This window comes from Chionomys nivalis, chromosome 1 (genome assembly GCF_950005125.1).
Source record: "Chionomys nivalis chromosome 1, mChiNiv1.1, whole genome shotgun sequence".
Classification (NCBI taxonomy): Eukaryota; Metazoa; Chordata; class Mammalia; order Rodentia; family Cricetidae; genus Chionomys; species Chionomys nivalis.
Window position 1 is genome coordinate 18,472,137 of NC_080086.1, and position 22,275 is coordinate 18,494,411.

At 35.0% G+C, this 22,275-nt stretch overlaps 1 protein-coding gene across 1 annotated transcript in view; it reads right to left on the reverse strand.

Moving 5' to 3' along the window:
* Positions 1–1,423: 1,423 nt before the first annotated feature.
* The window catches only part of LOC130884778 (proline-rich proteoglycan 2-like), a 46,749-nt gene continuing 25,897 nt past the window's right edge, over positions 1,424–22,275 (reverse strand). Inside the window, exons 4-7 of the mRNA XM_057785949.1 lie at positions 19,930–19,965; positions 18,712–19,077; positions 2,594–2,629; positions 1,424–1,740 (exon numbers count right to left, since the gene is read on the reverse strand). Coding sequence (XP_057641932.1) covers positions 1,424–1,740; positions 2,594–2,629; positions 18,712–19,077; positions 19,930–19,965 — 755 coding nt within the window. The remainder of the gene's footprint in view (positions 1,741–2,593; positions 2,630–18,711; positions 19,078–19,929; positions 19,966–22,275) is intronic.

Sequence of the window (22,275 nt, forward strand, 5' to 3'; positions counted from 1 at the left end):
GGTTCTCCTGGGCAGCTATTCTATAGGGCTCTGGTCAAACAACGTGCACAATATACTGAGAGCATGTTTATGTAGTTTTATGTCTTTATTTATTTTACTATTCAAACTCATATCTTTTTAAATTTTTTTTATTTTTTAATTTTTTTATTAATTAATTTATTTATTAAAGATTTCTGCCTCTTCCCCGCCACCACCTCCCATTCCCCCCCCCCAATCAAGTCTTCCTCCCTCCTCAGCCCAAAGAGCAATCAGGTTTCCCTGCCCTGTGGGAGGTCCAAGGACCACCCACCTCCATCCAGGTCTATTAAGGTGAGCATCCAAACTACCTAGGCTCCCACAAAGCCATTACGTGCAATAGGATCAAAAACCCATTGCCATTGTTCTTCAGTTCTCAGTAGTCCTCATCATTATGTTAAGTCTCCTGCTAAAATCAGAAATATCTGGGAAATACAGTAAAGCTTTGGGCAGAACTTCTGGTAAGAAGAAAAAAAGGGTTTCCCAAATTATTGTGAACTGATTCATAAATGGAGAAAGTAGGACCTATTTGGATTTAACTGAATGAAGAGGTCTATAATTGCATTAGATTTGGCCACAGTTCCCAGATTTCACTCAAACATAGTCAGACCAAGAAAACAACAAAGAATAATTGCATGCTAAGTATTTTATTGGAGTGTTGAAGGTTCTCTTAAAACATCATTGCTTCTTTGAAATGACATTAAAGGTAACTGTTTTCTACTTCTCCTGCAACAAATAAACAGATAAATAAGGTAAGAGAGAAGAAATATCTAGCCCCAATACACACATTTTCTGAGATATCTGTTAGTTTTTGGATATCTAACTCTGTTAGCGTTCAGACATTTGATAGACATTTGACTTTAAATAACATTTGTCACAGAAATCAAGGTATAGAACTTTCATGTTTTCAATGTATAAAATATCTTTGCGTTTTGGAAGACAGTGGTGATCTCTAGAGTTTGGGACTGTGCTGTTGGAAGGAGGCTCTTCATTCGTTCCCTAGTGTTCAATCCCAAAATAAGCACACAGAAACCATATTATTTAAATCACTGCTTGCCCAACCATTTAAGAGCATTGCTAGACAACTCTTATATCCTAAACTAACCTATCTACATAAAGTTGCTCATCATCACGAGGTCAGGACCTACCAGCAATGTTCTAGCTGGGGCCTGTGCCTTTCTCCTCTGGCAACTCCATGGCTTCTCACTGACTCTACCTTCTTTCTCCCAGCATTCAGGTTAGTTTTCCTGCCTAGCTCTACTCTGCCCTATCTATAGGCCCAAAGAAGCTTCCTATTAACCTATGGTATTCACTCCTGCAAGCAGAGAGAATGCCACATCTTTGTTAGAATGATAAAGTGTCCTATTATTTTCTCGTGCTGATGAACTTTTATTTATGCAGAAAATTTTTAGAGGTTACTTGCCTCTTTGTCACCACCCTCCTCAGGTGGGTTTTCTGGTTTTTCTGGTTTAGGAGGGCGAGGTTTCTCCTCACCTCCCTCCTGGGGTGGGCCTTCTGGTTTTTCAGGTTTAGGAGGGCGGGGTTTACCCTCCTCTCCCTCCTGGGGTGGGCCATGTGGTTTTCCAGGTTTAGGAGGGCGAGGATGATGTGGTGGTTTCTCTGGTGGTTTTTCTTCTCCATTGTCATCCTCAGCATCTCCAGGTTCTTCACCTTCCTCATCTTCCTGAAGCTGTTGACCATTGCTCTGGGTTTTTTGCTCTTCCTCTGCAGGGACATAGATCCATGTCGAAGAAGCTTACTTTTCTCTTTCTGTCAGAATACCCTTCTAAAATATGAGCCTGATTCTTTTTGAAATGTAATTTTTTAAATATTTATCATAATAACTTTTTTATGGCTCAACTCTTCAGACAAATGTTTCTTCTTAAATTGGATCACCTTCAGGTGATTTTATTTTTCTTACAATTTCTTACAAAATCTTACAATTCTCAGACAGAAGTGACAAAACTGAAAGGATTTTTGTTAATGGTATTAGTTAGCATTAGGCCATGTAGCCAATTGTGACAGCAATGCTCTATTCTTAAATGTACCATGTTGTTTTGGGTTCTATAACCAAGTGGAGAACACAAAGAAGTATAGGAAAGAGACTAAAAGATGTTCCATTTAGTTTTCCTGCAGTGCTTTTGTGGATGCAGAGCTGAGTGAAAAAAATAAATTTTAAAAAGATGAGAGAGTCTGAGATCTGTGAAACTACTTGTCTATCTTGTGGAATTCTATAATTATGAAAGGAATGAATGGGAAAAAAATTCTTTGACCAACCCATAGATTCATGGAAGGTTTTAAATGAGGACACTCAATATGCTCATCATATGCAAGCCATTGCTTCCATCTGTGGAAGAGACAAAATGTTCCTGGTCTAAAATCCTGGCTTCATACTCTTCCAGTGTATTGCCGTCTTCTAGGCTTTAGAAAAAAATGCAGAGGAGCTTTCTTACACATCTCAGGGTAAGCTGTCACATGTTAACTTCACAAAATAAAAATTTATGAGATTTTATAGAACTGAATAATTGCAAAAGTAAATCATGCTTAATTGGATAATATAGGATAAATCTGTCCCTACCTAAGAGCTGAGCAGAAGAGTCTTCACTGATGATCTCTAGAAAATAAGCACAAGAGAAGTGAAAAGTTACTTATCAAGATTTTTCAGCTGGAAATACAAACAGCTTTCCATAACATCTTTACATCCACTAAGAAGTATTTTATTCTTGGACCATACTGATGATACTGCTGACAGAATGGTTTCTTTGATCAGGAATAACCACTATTTTGTTTCTTAGTATCTTTGACAACCCTTACTGTTAGTCTTCATTTTAATATGGGAATTTCATTCTGACAGGTTTATATTATTTGTTTTTCTTCATGACCTTTTTTGTTGTATGATATATATTTGTAGGTATTTCATACATGAAGTAAAAATAAACATTGCTGTAAATACTTTGTGAAGAACAATGAATATTTTATGTGGGTCATTAAAATAGTGAATGAGTCCCACGAAGATATCTCAGTGGGTAAAAGTACTTGTCTGACGACTTGTATTCAGTTCATGGAATCATATGGTAGAAATACAAATCTTGTTGACAATATACTGTCCTCTAATGGAATGTGAAAAAATATTCAATCTCTCTCTCTCTCTCTCTCTCTCTCTCTCCCTCTCTCTTTTCCCCTTCTCCATGTATCTGTGTGTTTGTCTCCCTCCTTATCTCTCTCACACATACAAGTACACATATACACAGAAAATTCTGCATGCACACAATGCTCAAAAATAATTTAAGAAATTATGCACTGATATTTCTACCTGATAGTATACAGTTTCAAATTTATTACTTTATTCATTATCTTTAAAGCATCCATGACATACTTTTTCTTCTTTCAGTTTTCACATTCCTCTATACAGCAAGATTACTATTATTTAGTATTGGATTCTCATAACTCCTTGAGAACTGAATTTCCCTCTGTCAGCTGTATCATGATCTCATGCATCATGCCCCACCAAAAAGGTCTTTTCATAAATGCATTCATGTTATTTTGTTATAAAATAGTTTCTTAAATTTTACTAGAAGCAACGTTTAAGATCCAGTGCAAAATGAAAATATAAAGATTCCTATATGTTTTGCTAATCCTTTTCTTCAGTTTTTTATTTATCTTTTCACATTTCTCCCAGTCCTGTATTTCAGTGTGTTGTCCAACTGCCATTTCATAGAACCAATGTCTACCCTATTTCATACCTGCATTTGCTCTCTGAACTGAGCTCAGGGCCAACAAGGCTGCTGTGAGCAGGACCACCAGCATCTTGGAGGAGCCTCTGGAGATGCTTCCAAGTCTGTGGTGGGAGAAGTAAGGCCAGAGTCTTTATAAGGAAGGCAGAACAAAAGCACTTTTCAGGTCCTTACTGGTGACCTGACCTAACACAGCAGGATACATTGCATCCCTGACTTTTGTTTGGGACATTAGCCTAGCAGGATGCATGAAGAGTAGGTTGTCAATGTCTGAGTTCTCAATAATAAAATATGAAAGTTAAACAAAAATGTTGATGTAACACAGGCAACATCCAGATATTAGAAATAAAGTTCTTTGATTGTTTAAGCTCCAGGTGAAATAACCATGATCCTGAATGTGTTAGTTGTAATTGAGAGGGAATTTGCTTCTATCCATACTCATGTATGTTTTTGTTCCAGTTCTTCCTGTCATTGAGGATAAATATAGATTTTGCCTACTTTTCAATTCAATATACATTTATGGTGTTACACCCATGTGTTATCATGTATTTAATCAGAGTTGACTGTTTCTTTTTTTTTTTTTTTTCAGTTCTACAAAGTTAGGACACCAAGCAGAGATGCATAGTAAGAAACAAACAAGAGTGACAGCCTGTTTGGGCATAGAAAGGCTGTCCAGAATTCCCCAGATCTGGTTCAAATTAGAGAAGCTATGTTATTATAGACCTAGAACACTTCATATACTGTTCTTCATGTTCCTCTGTGTTAAAGAAAGAAAAGTAGCAGTTGAGATTCCAAGTAACTGTAGGATCAGGTAATCACAAAGATAGCTTCACTAGTCCTCATGAGCATAATTTCACTTTTTTTTTTAGAAAAATTTGTTAGCAGATAACCTGGTTTGTTGTAACACATATTAATCCTAGCACTTTTGTTCTGAGGCAATTGAATCTCTGTGAGTTCTTGAGCAGCCATATTTACTAATGATTTCTAGACTTTTAAGCTTGGTCCATGAGGAAACTTCATCTCAAAAAAAACAAAGAAAGAACAAAATGCTTAGCAAATATTATATTTAAATGGGTCTTCTAATGATACTATTTTGTTTTACTCTATGATCCTATTTTTTTCTGTTCTGAGAGGTATAAAAGTACAAATATAATGAGCTGTCATTCATGTCTGAAATGATATCAATCTTTCATAATTGCCTAGTTTTTGTATGGGTTTGGTAGAAATTTGAGTAGTATGTAGATTATATAAAGCACAAAGGGCCGCATGGATGTTAACTTAGATGATGCATCATTCACATGAAATTTTCCTGTGACATGCATATCAATTTTTTTGGTGCTCCATTTTGAAACATGGAGATAGTCTCACAAAACAAACATCACTGAATAATTGCTATAGATGATGTGAAAATCTGTAATGAAAGCAGTTGTGTGTTTTTTTTTAATCCCATAGGTGATAATAGATGTATTCTGAATGGATAGTGTATTTGCATTTGGTAATTTTCTTGGGTTCTTTAAAACTTGAGACACTCTCACAGAGCTCATGGAGTTGAAAGTTAAAGACAGGGAACAGTTGATTTTGGTGAATAATGCCCAATGTATATTGACAGGATAATTTTCTGGTGTCTGCAGATACAAGTAGGGCAGGATTTGAAGATTAGGTGTCCTGACCAGGGCTGCCCTTGGTGAATTTTTTTTCTGGTCAGAGGAGGAGGAGGGGAGAAAGCTGGGTATACATGCTCATGTGCGGGCAGCTGAGGCATTAGCTGTTCTGGCAGAACTCAGCTTTGTCCTTATCTAGGTGGGTCCTGGAATAAAGAAGTTGATTTTGTCAAATATCATACAACTTGAGCCCTTTTCTTGACCTTTTTCAGTGTTAGCAACTTGTGAAATGGATCATTGTTTTAGGTTAGAAAAATATCACCTAGAAACTCAACAGAAATAGTACAAACAGTTTGTGGAGCAGCTGAGGAGAACACTGTCCGTCATTAGTTTTTAAGGTGGGACAAGAAATACACATTATGCAACAGGCTCATAAGAACTTGTAGTTTTTGAAGCAGTTGAGGATTGGCTTCTCCATATTACAATATGTTCTGGTTACAATCACGGAAAATTTAAATTTATCAAGTCGCAAAGATCCTTCCATGTCCTATTTATTACTGAACTACAGTAAATACCCAAAAATATGGAACCAGTACATTTGGAATTTCCAGTTTTAACTTGTGTGGATTCTGCACTGATGTTCATGTTTTGAGTCCAGTTTTTTATCTGAATTTCACTCTCAACGTCTTCCTCTTTGTTCACATTACAAGCAATATTCGTTGTTGTTTTCTCAAATCATGGTGACTGTGGTGACTGATGTCACGTGGAATAGCCTCAGAGTTTTAAATTACAATTCTAAGAAACTACGAATGTTGAATATATACAAAATATTTATTAGCTGTCTTTAATTTTTCCTATTGTGGCATACCCATTTAGGGGTAGAGCAATGGCTTGACTCACAACCAAGAATATAAGAAAAAAAGTCCTTTCAATATTTTTTTAACTTCTATGAATTGAGAGTTTTGTACATTCTGAATATTAGTCTCCTGTGTGATATACAGGTTGTAAGAGTTTTTATTTTAACCTCCTTATTTTTTATTTTTCACGGTGGGACCCTTTAATTTCATCTAATCACTTTTGTCAATTGAGACCTTCGTGATTCTACTCAAATCATTTTTAGAAAGTCCTAGGTATATGCCTCAAGGTTCCCTGAATCTTTCTGAAAAGTTTCATATTTTTCTCCATTTATTAGAGTAGGTTAAATGTAAAGTGTTTTAAATTTGGAATGAGTACTTTTTAGGGTAGATTGATATCTGTGTATTTCCCTTTATCTACATGTGGAATTTCAATTTTTCAAAAAGTATTTGTTGACCATTTGGATTTCTTCTGGTAATATTTTGTTTATGGTCAACAAATAACATTTTCTTGAAGATCACAGGGCAGAGCTAAGGCACTAGTTAGCCATAGAGGCTAGGCAATGGTTGCATGTATCTATAATCCAAGAACTCAGGAGGCAGGGGCAAATGGATCTCTGTGTTTTCACGGCCTCCCTGGGCTACACTATGTTGATCTGTCTCAAAGAGAAACAACTAGGACGTGGAGGGTCACACTTTTAACCCCAGTACTTGGGAGTCACTCTCTTTCAAAACTCGCATGAGGGAGATGGAGATAGAACTGATATGGATGTTCAGAGTGAGGAATATAAGGTGGGAGGAGACAGTTGATTGCATTCAGCCTGAGGATTCACAGAGACAGGTTTCAGTCAGATGATTTCTAGGTTCACTATCACCTATTTGAACTGAGGTTTTAGTAGAGGTAAGAGCTTGTGGCTGGCTAGTCTGGTTTTCTGATCTTTCAGCATTAACTCCTATATCTGACTCCAGGTTATTATTATTAACACCAATTACAATTCGTACTATGTTGTGTAGAATGGATATTTGACAGCTATGTTAATATTAAATGCTTCAGATATTGTGTGGGTTCTTTTCTTTTATGTAATTAATTTCATTGATCTACACATGTATTTTTGCATCTGTTCCATGCTGTTTTCCTTAATAAATCCTTGCAGTATAATTTTGAGCACGTGTTGTGCTACCATGTTTTTCTTCTCATATCAAAGAAGAATTCTGTAAAATACACACACACACACACGCACACAGAGTATTATTTGGTTTCATAATTTTTATTCAACCATGCATAAATCAAAAATAGTCATCATTTAGATTTCATTTGAATACAGTTAGACATTTTTTGTTTGTTTTCTAAAGATATAATATAAAACCAATTTACATTGAATAATCTAGAAATAAAATTAGTATGTGAGAAGGCATGTGCTTATTTCCAAAATCTAATTAATATATTTTCAAAAAGGGATTTCACTGGATTTTACTCTGTAGATCTGACTGGCATCAAATTCAGAGTTCAGTTCGACTCTGTTCCTCGAGTGTCGAGATTAAAGTCATTCACTGCCATGTCTTGCTCTCTTTATAACTTTTAATTTCACAAAAGAATCTCATTTGTCTTTCATGTCATAAAATTTCTCCTAGAACCAGGCTCTAAATACAGCAGGTGAACACTTCTACTTTTATATTTACTATATTTTCAAATAGTGCTATATTTTACGTACCAACCACAAAACATACTTTGCAACTCTAAATAAAACTGAAATATACTGCATCCCTGTATTTATTTCCATCTCTACATTTCCTTTTTATTTCTTGTTGTTTTAAGTTTACTTATTAACTTCTTACAAGATGAAAAAAATCCATTTGTCATCCTTATAGATATGTGGGCAGCTTACCAATTCCATAATAATCCCTTATTTTTCTCACTTTTTGCATACGTAAAATAATCAAAATTGAATTTATTGGAGACCATTGTTTGCTTTTCAATTTTTTCAAAATACAGAGCCTCTCCCTTATATCTTTATTTTTTTAAAGATTTCATTTATTAAGTATACAGTGTTCTAACTGCATGTATGCCTTCATGCAGGCATTATAGATGGTTGTGAATCACCATGTGGTTGCTGGGTATTGAACTCAGGACCTCTGGAAGAACAGTCAGTGCTCTTAATCTCTGAGCCATCTCTCCAGCTTTTTTCTTATAACTTTGATGTAGTTCTGATGCTTTGAATTTTTTTTTCTGTAAAAACTTCTTTTACATAACCAGTCTTTAACTTTTCCTCTTTGTTTTTATCCAATTGTACCTGGAATGCTTCAGAGTGATAATACTGCATTTGCCTTTGTCATTGAATAGTCTAAAAGGTTTTGATTCACAAAAATCTATTTGCCAAAATTTCAACCCCAATATTACTCTATGAAATTATATCTCATGAAAATTAATTCTAGTTAGAGGAAGTCATACCTGTGAAGGCCTTTTGTTGGCATATCATAGGCAGCTCAGTGGTTAAGAGCATGTTAAGATATTGCAGAGAACGTGGGAATAGTCTTCCTAACACAGTGGTGACTCACCACAGTTTTTAAACTTCTGTCTTCTCTTATTCTAGAGTCTTGCTCTCTCAGAAAGAGAGACAGAAAATGGAAATTGCATTAAAACTATTATATTGACACACATTAAGTATGGTTTTGATGGTATAATCCAGTGGCATAAATTTCTAAAGGTCATTATCATTTTCTTCATTTTTTTTTGAAGCAATGAAACATGAAAAGCTATAGAAATGTCACATGTAAATTCAACATCTTCTGAGATACTATCTTAGCTGTTTAAATGTACAATATATGGTTAAGGCATTTACTGCACAGTGAATTTAAATGCCATCTGTTCAAGAATTCTGCATTATTGAAAGAATACAAGATGGTGGTTGTTTTAATTTCAAGAATTAGATATCATGGTATTTAATTTATATAATGATATAATGACAGTGATAACAAGTAGACAATCCTTTCTGATTTTTCTGTCAGTTGGAAGGAACCCTCCATATTGCTTACTCATAGGAAAATTTCCACATGTAACTCGGTAGATACTGACTTCTTGCTGAGATGTCTCTTCCTGGCAATAAAGAAGAAGGTTGTTAGCTTCTGGCCACTGAACTCCCTGCTAACATGTATATCTTTATTATCCTAAATAATTGATATTAATAACTTTGAAGGACCATAGATTTGCATTATATTGTTCAATGAGATGCATAAGTATAAAACCATATATATGATTAGGATGTGTGTAAAGTGTGTCCTAACAAAAATACCCTTAAAATTATAACAAAATGCAAAAATACTTTAAACAAGAGTAGAAACATATATACATGTATAACAAAAACCTCAGATTGGTTTCAGTATATAAAATTCCATATCAATGTAAAATAATTAAGACTAGTAGTTACTTTCTTGTTTTAAAAGCATATTCAATAAACTTTCCTTTTATTCTATCATTTCTATAGTCCTCTTTTTTCCCTTCAAAAAGAGAACCTTGAATTTAATCCCCTTAATTTAGCTTTTTTTGGCCATTGCCAAAAATAATTTGCAATCAATCCACCTTTAATGATAATAAATATCCATAACACATATTTTCACAATGTGGGCATTGTTCTTTAAATTATTTCTTATTGTTTTGGTTTACTGGTATACTTGGTACTCTGTCAATTCCAGATAATGTTTAAATCTTGGCTGGAGTTGTTTGTGAGACTGGATCATCTCCAAGCTAGCAACCTTGGAGCTGTTTTAGATACTGAATTGCCTGGACTATTAATTTTCCTTAGTGTTTTTTTCTCCTTGATCTGAAAATATATCAAGTATTAAAGGTAACATATGGAATATCTGGTGTGTATAAGTTAGCTACAGATTCTTTCTTTATGTTTGAGTGGGCAAAATACATGTTGCATGTTTTGTAGATTTTTAGGGTTATTTCTTTATGTCTGTATCAGAATTTGCAGGATCAGTCTAATCTGGTCATACCATTTTGAATAAATCCATAGCTTCTTATTTATGTATAAAGACATAATCTCTTCCTCAGAGTAACATATCTTTGACTCCCATTTTGAAATTGAAACACGTTTAATGTATATAAGTTGACTTAGTTCAGCAACTTTAATACAAAGTCAATTAGGAGCCAAAAACTTAACAACATAGTCACATGTAAGACCCAGACACTTTGTGTACTTCCAGTCTTATGCTACAGTTTCTTTTATATTATTTTATTCCCTTCTATTTCTTTCTTAAGATTGTCTATATCTTTTCTTTTTTCCTAAGTCTTAAAGACATTGTAACCCTTTTAGAGCTTTTTATCCACCTGAATTTCTCTTTATTGAATATCAGGTATCTTTTCTGATTGCATGAGCCTTTCAACTGCTAAATGACTTGGCTAGGATCAAACCCTCTGCTTTGGCATCTGGCTCTGCCCTCATTGTTTCACTAAGAGCTATGCATTATGATGGATGTACTGACATGAAAGCCATTTTCATTAACTCAAGTTTTTGGGTCCATGCTGCCATTAAGTAGTGTGCCACCTATTGTGCATAAACCCCATTTAAGTGTTTTATATAGCATGTCCTTTTAAAATAGCCATGTGTATGTTGCCATTATTATTCTGTCAGAAATCTGTTTCTCAAAAGGGCCATGCCTCTCCTTTACACTAGCTTATAGAGCCTATGGAGAAAAGACAGTTACTAAGTAACCAAGTTTGACTCCATTTTTGAGTGTTTAGAATTCTTCTTTAAGCTAGTCAGATCTTATGTAAATTCTGAACCTTAATTGAAATTCCAATTGTTATTTTAAACAAGGTAAATTAGGTATGAAAGATTAGGGTTACTACATACGAGGAGGAAATTTGGTAAGAAAGATTAGAGTTACTACATACAAGGAGGAATTATTTAGCCCAGTCTCAACTGATATGTCAGATTTGTTGACAACTTCCAGGAGGATTGACCATCTCTGAGGAATGCGTATAGACTAGGGTAGGTGGAAGATTTGCAGAGCAGTAGGAATGGAGGCAGAGGAAACTGAGATTGGTATGTAAATAAGAAGTTTGTTCTTAGAAATAATATTCTAAGTTCAAGTCTCTTACCAACCCTTAGGTGGTTCCCTTAACTAAGATACGAGTTTCCCTACTCCCCTATCCAATCTTCCTTTATCCCCAATCATTCCGTTTCCCCCAGTTCCCCTCATCCTCTCCTTCACACTTTTCTCTCCCCATCTCCCCTCACCCCCATCCCACCCCACCCCCAAGATTCCAATTTTTTGCCCGGCAATCTTGTCTATTTCCCATAGCCAGGAGGATAACTGTATGTTTTTCCTTGGGTTTACCCTCTTGTTTAGCTTCTTTAGGATCACAAATTATAGATTCAGTGGCCCCTATCCATGGCTAGAAACCAATTATGAGTGAGTACATCCCATGATCTTTTTTTTGGGTCTGGGTTACCTCACTCAGGATAGTATTTTCTATTTCCATCCATTTGCATGCAAAATTCGAGAACTCATTGTTTTTTACCGCAGAGTAGTACTCTAATGTGTATATATTCTATACTTTCTTCATCCATTCTTCCATTGAAGGACTTCTAGGTTGCTTCCAGGTGCCCAGGGCAATGTCCCCAGTTAGTTCCTTGGGCACCTGAGGATAGGGAACCTGAAATGAACCTATCCTAGAGCCATACTGATGAATATCTTGCATATCACTATAGAACTTTCATCTAGCAATGGATGGAGATAGAGACAGAGACCCACACTGGAGCACCGGACTGAGCTCCCAAGGTCCTAATGAGAAGCAGAAGGAAGGAGAACATGAACAAGGAAGTCAGGACCACGAGGGGTGCACCCACCCACTGAGACAGTGGAGCCTATCTATTGGGAGCTCACCAAGGCCAGCTGGACTGTGACTGAAAAAGCATGGGATAAAACCGGACTCTCTGAACATGGCGGACAATGAGAGCTGACGAGAGGCCAAGGATAATGGCAAGGGGTTTTGATCCTACTTCATGTTCTGGCTTTGTGGGAGCCTAGACAGTTTGGATGTTCACCTTCCTAGACCTGGATGGAGGAGGGACGACCTTGGACTTTCCACAGGGCAGGGAACCCTGACTGCTCTTGGGACTGGAGAAGGAGGAGAAGAGAAGTGGGGGGAGGGGGAGAGGGGCGGGAGGAGGGGGAGGAAAATGGGAGGCGGGGAGGAAGCAGAAATTTTTTTTTTCAATAAAAAAAAGGAAAAAAAATAAAAAAAGAAATAATATTGATAAATTAAAAGTTTATTGTCACAAAGATAAGTTAAATAAAATAATATTATCAGTAAATTTGCCAAACATAAATGAACTTAGTATTTTAAGTATAACTCCTACTAAATAAATGTTTTATATATGTATATATATGCAGTGTTTTATATATGTATATATTTAAGTTTAAAAACTTTCTTTTTAATTAGTCTTAAACAGGAAAATTTTATAGAATAACCCTTTTGTACACTATAAATATGTACTTCTCTCATTGATTAATAAGGAACTAACTGGCTAAGAGCCAGATAGGAACTATAGACAATACAGCCAAACTGAGAATACTGGGAAGAAGAAGGACAGAATCAAAGAAGTCATTAACGAACACAGAGATATACTAGTTAAGCATGACATACTGACAAAAGGTACCAAACCCCATGGCCAAACTCAGGTAAAAATGTGGATTTATTGAAAATATAAGAATTAGCTAGTAACAAGCCTTAATTATTCCCAAGTATATAAATAATAATGAGTCTATGTGTTGGTTATTTGGAAACTGAATGACAGGAAGAGAAGTCTGCCTAAAATATGCCTTTGTTAGGCTCCTATATTCATCGTAGGTGATCCTGACACAAAGAACAGTTTTATACTTTCAGTAAGGATAATGAAGTCTGAGAAGAGGAGCATAGGGATACCTAGGTAGACTTCTTCACATTGTGTACTGTGGAACAAGTGCTTCTTGGGGGAAGGCGGTCTTTGTCTTGGTTTGGTGGATCTTAGAAAAGTACAGCAGACTCTGAAATGATACAAGCATTTGCCCTTTCCTTGAACCTCGTCAGTATTGGCAATCTGTGAATCAGACCATTCTGTTACCTTCCCCCAAAATGTCAGCTATGAACTCATGAGGCATAATCCAAACAATTTATGGAACAACTCACCAAAAAGACATTTAACAAAGGTGAGGTTAAATGATGGGCAGGATGCCCCAGGCTTTTAGTGACCTGGAGGTTATTAAAGCCCTTAAGTAATCCATGTCTGGAATGTATATCTTGGACTTAATAGTCTCCATAGAAACCACACCTTCTACCTTCTACTTCCCACTACAATGTATACATTTTCTAAACTTCCACAACAATCATACACAGATTGAGAGAAAAAATAATAAGAATTGTATTTTAACATAGATTTGTGTGTTACCACATATATTTTCTTCAGATTTCTATTTCTCTGGTTTCAGAAGAAAATCTGAAAGTTGTGTCGCCATATAAAATCTGTTCTGCCCATCTGTTTCTTAGGATATTTAAGATTCATGTGCTAAATACCTTCTTTTGATTCTTTCTTTGTTCATTTGGTTTTTTGGGGGTGAAAGATTTATGAAATTTTATACTGGTAAAAATGTGAAATACCAATAAGCCAGTTTACTCTTTTTCTTGGCACTTTTTTGGGATACTTCATTCTTTATCTTCAGAAACCTTGTTTGCTAAGTTGTCTTCAGATTCCTTAGGTGGATGCATTCATTCTCCTGTAGAGTGTGAGTGAGGATCCATTCAGTTCTTTTTTCAAATCGAAGTCTCTTGATTTGAGGATGTTTGCTGTTAATCTTTCCCAAAACATTACTGCAAGTTCTTTCTCATAGTTCATTTTCTGTCCATACTGAGGAAATTTTATCATTAGTAAAAGGTACCAAAATCCTGCTAATTTAAAAGTTTTAATTTTTCTTTCAGAATCAAGTCACAAAAGTTTTCCAAATAAGTCTTTAATTTTTTCCTTAATTAGTGCAGTAAAAATTACCATTTTCTAAGCTACTTACGTTAGTATACATTTTGTATATTGATAGAAATTTAAGGATACTTTTTAATACTGTATATGTTTCTATTTATGATTAAAGTATTTTTATATATTGATATAAATTCAATGTTATTTTTGTTATACTTTATATATGTTTATACTTCATTTTAATATTTATCTACATTGTTACAAATTTGAAGTTATTGTCCTTATACTGTTCATATGTTTCTATTTTTTCATAAGCTATTACCTATACAAATTATACAGCTTGCTCATTTATGCCATATTAAGTTGCTGTCCTTAAATGTTATGTAGGATAATAAAGAAATCATATTAGTTAGGTTTTACAGGTATACAGACATATACTTCAGAGAGGTAGGCAATTCAGACTCTTCAAATAACAGTAGAACATGGCATTTGAAATGTTTTAATGACATAGGCTTTTGTTGTCATGAGAATTATTTGCTCCTGACAGCACCAATATAAATGTAAGGGGATCTTACTTGATAATTGTTATTGTATTTAGTTTCAGGTATGTCAAAGTTGATAACTTGGCTTTCTTTTTGTACAGTTCTTTATAAACTGTCCTTGTATATAATTTTACTGTGTTAGAGTTAGAACCTTTCATCTTAAATAAATGAGAGGCAGTTTTACAGGAAGCCTGTCAATGGTCCACTAGCCAATAGAGGGGAGCATTTTGGTCCAAGAGGCAGGGTTTTTATTGAGAATGACATGAACAAGGGAGAGACAGGTTTCCAAGTCAAGAACAAATGATGGAGGGTATAAGTGGTGACTTAGTGTCTCATTTCAGGGTTCTCCTTTGTTCTTTAACATTTCTTCATGGATTTTGTTTGATAATAAATGGTAAATATCATTTATCATTCTCTTAATCAAAAAGAAATTATGTATTAATGGAAACTGATCCTTTAAGAAAAAGGAATAAAATAATTGGTTATTTTGAATGAACTTCATGTTTAAGAAGTTGATCTACATATTTTTCTAATAACTCTTTTGACAGATTTGGCATGCAAATGTGTGTTTATGAAAATGTAAAGTGTATGATACAAACACAGCTTTAGCATATCATTACTAGATTCAGTTACTATTCTTACATGCCAGGGAATACTTCAGCTTCTCTATATGAAGTTTTGGAATGACAGACGATATTTTCTTCAGGAACATAGCCTTAAAATACTAGGTGCATAATATGTTTTCCTAAAATTAAAAAAACGTATTTTAATCGGTAGATAGAAAACGCCAAGTCTTTCATCAAAACCTTGAAGCTATTTGAAGGCAACAATGCATCATGGGGTCTTAGAAACTGAGCAATATGACCTAAGTATGACACACCGTCTATTGTGTATTTGTGTGGGCATAAAATTTTCTATTTAGAAGAGCTGATATGTAAAGTTAATATTTCATTGTGACTGAGAGATGTATCAGCAGTTAAGACTACTTGGTTCTTTTTCAAAGGCCCTGGTATTGGGTCTCAGCATTGATATAGTAACAAACAAATCTTTATATTTCTAGTTCCAGATATTCTGTTCTCCTCCATGGGCAATAAATGCATGTGGTACACATTATTCATAGGGGAAACCCATTTACACAAAACCAAATAAATAATTCTTGTTAAATGTTAGACCGAATGAATGCTGACTTTATTGGATCATACTGTGCATTATGAAAAGGACACATGATGCAACATGCACCCCTAAAGTTGCTTTCTGGCATGAATTTGATCACATATCAAGAAACTGACAAGAACATCCTGACCGATTTTTAGTCTTAAATGTACTTCAGAGAACAGTAGATGCTGACTTGAGCAGTTAAAAAACACAAAGTCATATTGGACTGTAATCTGAAAACATACATAATTTCTTTGAAGTTTATGGCAGGTAAAACGAAGTATTTATTTATGTGCAGAAGTATGTGTCTAGGGCTCAATCACTTCAATAAGTACTCTACTACAGAGTTGTATGACAGCTTTGAAGTTATATTTTTAGGCTACATGTTGCCAAGGATGAGGTATTAGTTTAATTATGGAGCAACTGTCTTCAAGCAATATTCCAGGAGGCTTCATAAATGGACATATATAAATAGGGATATTGATATAGATATGAAGGTAGACATGCTAAGATATTAAAGACAAAGAATATAAGAAATGTTATTCTATTCCATGTATTGAGACTTTTATCTTTTTTTTCCTCAGAATAATCTAATTGTAGGAATTTTCCTGAAAATTCTTTGCCTAATAAAATATTTTGCCTCTTGAATAAATTATGATATATTTATTCATAAATTGTCAAATATTAATGGAGTTTTATGAATTTTTTTCACCTCTCTCATGCATCCAACTCAAAACTTTTGCTTTCAGTTTAGTTTCATAGATTACAGTGTTTCATGGAATATCTGCCAAGATATTATCTTCTTTCCTTATAAAGGAAATATTGTAATTATTAGGATTGGTGATAATGTTGGTTTAGACAAAAAAGCCTCGTAATGATTAACCAAAGGACTCTTCTGGAACAGAAGGATGATTAATGAATCATTTAGAATACTGACAGTCATGAAAATTCATGGTTTCAATATGACATGCAGCTTTGTCAATATTGTACTTGAATGTGGTTAGCCTGTGTCTATGAATATGCATATCTATCTTATAACATCCTGGCATTTCGTCTATACTGCTCTTGCCAAATTGGATTCATGGCCATCCAAAGAATTATGCCAACAGAAGTTTAAGTCTCAAATTTCAGAATGACACTAAATTGTCATTTCTATGAATCTCCCACTGTGCTACTTTCATGAAGACCACTCTAGTTTTCATAATGAATTGTGTGAAAGGAGGAAAAGAAGAACATGATCTAAGTAAAATGCAAAAAAAAAAAAAAAAATGAATAGAGCATCCCAAAACAGCAAATTAAGAGTCTAAAAATTAAGGCTCAACTATTTGCTTGGTTTAAGAATTCCTCAACAGGTTGAATATCTGATCATTTTCTATTTACTTTTCTAGTTAAAATTTAACAAAATTTACAAATCAATGCATGAATATTTACAAACCCTAAAAAATTAAGATGGAAGTATTGCTCTAAGGTATACATAAAATATTTTAAAATTTCATATACTGATTAGGACCAGGTACATATTTATAAAAATTCTAGGGAGATGAAAACAATGAACATCTGGCCTCCAGAAACCATTGCATATGTAAGACTGTCCAAGTTGAGGAATAATGTGAGCTGGTTGACACTTGAATGTCCAAAAGAGCCCCAGCTACACAAACAGCAACTTCCTAACAGGTAAATTGTGAACAGAGATTGTTACATGTGGAAAAGAAACAAAGATTCCTTTTGCAGGTTCTCCTAGGCAGCTATTCTATAGGGCTCTGATCAAACAACATGCACAATATACTAAGAGCATGTTTATGAAGTTTTATCTCTTTATTTATTTTACTATAAAAAATCATATCTGATGTTAAGTATCCTGCTAAGATCAGAAATATCTGGGAAATACAGCAAAGTTTTGGGCAGAACTCCTGGTAAGAAGAAAAAATTCAAATTATTGTGAACTGATTCATAAATGAAGAAAGTAGGACCTATTCAGATTAAACTGAATGAAGAGGTCTATAATTGCCTTAGGTTTGGCCACAGTCCCCAGATTTCACTCATACATGCTCAGACCAAGAAAACCACAAAGAATAATTGCATGGTAAATATTTTATTGGAGAGTTGGAGGTTCTCTTAAAACATCATTGCTTCTTTGAAATGACATTAAAGGTAACTGTTTTCTACTTCTCCTGCAACAAATAAACAGATAAATAAGGTAAGGGAGAAGAAAGATCTAGCCTGCAATACAAACATTTTCTGAGCTATCTGTTAGTTTTTTGGATATCTAACTCTGTTAGCATTCAGAAAATTGGTAGACATTTGACTTTAAATAACATTTGTCACAGAAATCAAGATATAGAACTTTCATGTTTTCAATGTATAAAATGTCTTTGCCACTGATGATCTCTAGAGTTTGGGACTGTGCTGTTGGAAGGAGGCTCTTCATTCGTTCCCTAGTGTTCAGTCCCAAAATAAGCACACAGAAACCATATTATTTAAATCACTGCTTGCCCAACCATTTAATAGCATTGCTAGACAACTCTTATATCCTAAACTAACCCATCTACATAAAGTTGCTCATCATCACAAGGTCAGGACCTACCAGCAATGTTCTAGCTGGGGCCTGTGCCTTTCTCCTCTGGCAACTCCATGGCTTCTCACTGACTCTGCCTTCTTTTTCCCAGCATTCAGGTTAGTTTTCCTGCCTAGCTCTACTCTGCCCTATCTATAGGCCCAAAGAAGCTTCCTATTAACCTATGGTATTCACTACTGCAAGCAGAGAGAATGCCACATTTTTGTTAGAATGATAAAGTGTCCTATTATTTTCTCGTGCTGATGAACTTTTATTTATGCAGAAAATTTCTAGAGGTTACTTGCCTCTTTGTTACCACCCTCCTCAGGTGGGTTTTCTGGTTTTTCTGGTTTAGGAGGGCGAGGTTTCTCCTCACCTCCCTCCTGGGGTGGGCCTTCTGGTTTTTCTGGTTTAGGAGGGCGGGGTTTCTGCTCATCTCCCTCCTGGGGTGGGCCTTCTGGTTTTTCAGGTTTAGGAGGGCGGGGTTTACCCTCCTCTCCCTCCTGGGGTGGGCCATGTGGTTTTCCAGGTTTAGGAGGGCGAGGATGATGTGGTGGTTTCTCTGGTGGTTTTTCTTCTCCATTGTCATCCTCAGCATCTCCAGGTTCTTCACCTTCCTCATCTTCCTGAAGCTGCTGACCATTGCCCTGGCTTTTTTGCTCTTCCTCTGCAAGGACATAGATCCATGTCGAAGAAGCTTACTTTTCTCTTTCTGTCAGAATACCCTTCTAAAATATGAGCCTGATTCTTTTTGAAATGTAATTTCTTAAATATTTATCATAATAACTTTTTTATGGCTCAACTCTTCAGACAAATGTTTCTTCTTAAATTGGATCACCTTCAGGTGATTTTATTTTTCTTACAATTTCTTACAAAATCTTACAATTCTCAGACAGAAGTGACAAAACTGAAAGGATTTTGTTAATGGTATTAGTTAGCATTAGGCCATGTAGCCAATTGTGACAGCAATGCTCTATTCTTAAATGTACCATGTTGTTTTGGGTTCTATAACCAAGTGGAGAACACAAAGAAGTATAGGAAAGAGACTAAAAGATGTTCCATTTAGTTTTCCTGCAGTGCTTTTGTGGATGCAGAGCTGAGTGAAAAAAATAAATTTTAAAAAGATGAGAGAGTCTGAGATCTGTGAAACTACTTGTCTATCTTGTGGAATTCTATAATTATGAAAGGAATGAATGGGAAAAAAATTCTTTGACCAACCCATAGATTCATGGAAGGTTTTAAATGAGGACACTCAATATGCTCATCATATGCAAGCCATTGCTTCCATCTGTGGAAGAGACAAAATGTTCCTGGTCTAAAATCCTGGCTTCATACTCTTCCAGTGTATTGCCGTCTTCTAGGCTTTAGAAAAAAATGCAGAGGAGCTTTCTTACACATCTCAGGGTAAGCTGTCACATGTTAACTTCACAAAATAAAAATTTATGAGATTTTATAGAACTGAATAATTGCAAAAGTAAATCATGCTTAATTGGATAATATAGGATAAATCTGTCCCTACCTAAGAGCTGAGCAGAAGAGTCTTCACTGATGATCTCTAGAAAATAAGCACAAGAGAAGTGAAAAGTTACTTATCAAGATTTTTCAGCTGGAAATACAAACAGCTTTCCATAACATCTTTACATCCACTAAGAAGTATTTTATTCTTGGACCATACTGATGATACTGCTGACAGAATGGTTTCTTTGATCAGGAATAACCACTATTTTGTTTCTTAGTATCTTTGACAACCCTTACTGTTAGTCTTCATTTTAATATGGGAATTTCATTCTGACAGGTTTATATTATTTGTTTTTCTTCATGACCTTTTTTGTTGTATGATATATATTTGTAGGTATTTCATACATGAAGTAAAAATAAACATTGCTGTAAATACTTTGTGAAGAACAATGAATATTTTATGTGGGTCATTAAAATAGTGAATGAGTCCCACGAAGATATCTCAGTGGGTAAAAGTACTTGTCTGACGACTTGTATTCAGTTCATGGAATCATATGGTAGAAATACAAATCTTGTTGACAATATACTGTCCTCTAATGGAATGTGAAAAAATATTCAATCTCTCTCTCTCTCTCTCTCTCTCTCTCTCTCTCCCTCTCTCTTTTCCCCTTCTCCATGTATCTGTGTGTTTGTCTCCCTCCTTATCTCTCTCACACATACAAGTACACATATACACAGAAAATTCTGCATGCACACAATGCTCAAAAATAATTTAAGAAATTATGCACTGATATTTCTACCTGATAGTATACAGTTTCAAATTTATTACTTTATTCATTATCTTTAAAGCATCCATGACATACTTTTTCTTCTTTCAGTTTTCACATTCCTCTATACAGCAAGATTACCATTATTTAGTATTGGATTCTCATAACTCCTTGAGAACTGAATTTCCCTCTGTCAGCTGTATCATGATCTCATGCATCATGCCCCACCAAAAAGGTCTTTTCATAAATGCATTCATGTTATTTTGTTATAAAATAGTTTCTTAAATTTTACTAGAAGCAACGTTTAAGATCCAGTGCAAAATGAAAATATAAAGATTCCTATATGTTTTGCTAATCCTTTTCTTCAGTTTTTTATTTATCTTTTCACATTTCTCCCAGTCCTGTATTTCAGTGTGTTGTCCAACTGCCATTTCATAGAACCAATGTCTACCCTATTTCATACCTGCATTTGCTCTCTGAACTGAGCTCAGGGCCAACAAGGCTGCTGTGAGCAGGACCACCAGCATCTTGGAGGAGCCTCTGGAGATGCTTCCAAGTCTGTGGTGGGAGAAGTAAGGCCAGAGTCTTTATAAGGAAGGCAGAACAAAAGCACTTTTCAGGTCCTTACTGGTGACCTGACCTAACACAGCAGGATACATTGCATCCCTGACTTTTGTTTGGGACATTAGCCTAGCAGGATGCATGAAGAGTAGGTTGTCAATGTCTGAGTTCTCAATAATAAAATATGAAAGTTAAACAAAAATGTTGATGTAACACAGGCAACATCCAGATATTAGAAATAAAGTTCTTTGATTGTTTAAGCTCCAGGTGAAATAACCATGATCCTGAATGTGTTAGTTGTAATTGAGAGGGAATTTGCTTCTATCCATACTCATGTATGTTTTTGTTCCAGTTCTTCCTGTCATTGAGGATAAATATAGATTTTGCCTACTTTTCAATTCAATATACATTTATGGTGTTACACCCATGTGTTATCATGTATTTAATCAGAGTTGACTGTTTCTTTTTTTTTTTTTTCAGTTCTACAAAGTTAGGACACCAAGCAGAGATGCATAGTAAGAAACAAACAAGAGTGACAGCCTGTTTGGGCATAGAAAGGCTGTCCATCATGTCCAAAATTCCCCAGATCTGGTTCAAATTAGAGAATCTATGTTATCATAGACCTAGAAGACATCATATAGTATTCTTCATTTTCCTCTGTGTTATATAAAGAAAAGTAGCAGGTGAGATTCCAAGTAACTGTTGGACAAGTAATCACAAAGATAGCTTCACTAATCTTCATGAACATAGTTTCAACTTCTTTTAATAAAAATTGATTAGCAGATAACCTGGTTTGATGTAACGCATATTAATCCCAGCACTTTTGTTATGAGGCAATTGAATCTCTGTGAGTTTTTGAGCAGCAATATTTATGATGGTGTTTTGGGACTTTTAAGCCTGGTACATGAAGAAACTTCATGTCAAAATACCAAAGAAAGAACAAAATTCTTAGCAAATATTGTATTTAAATGGGTCTTCTAATGATACTATTTTGTTTTACTCTATGATCCTACTTTTTTTCTGTTCTGAGAGGTACAAAAGTTCAAATATAATGAGCTGTCATTCATGTTTGAAACAAT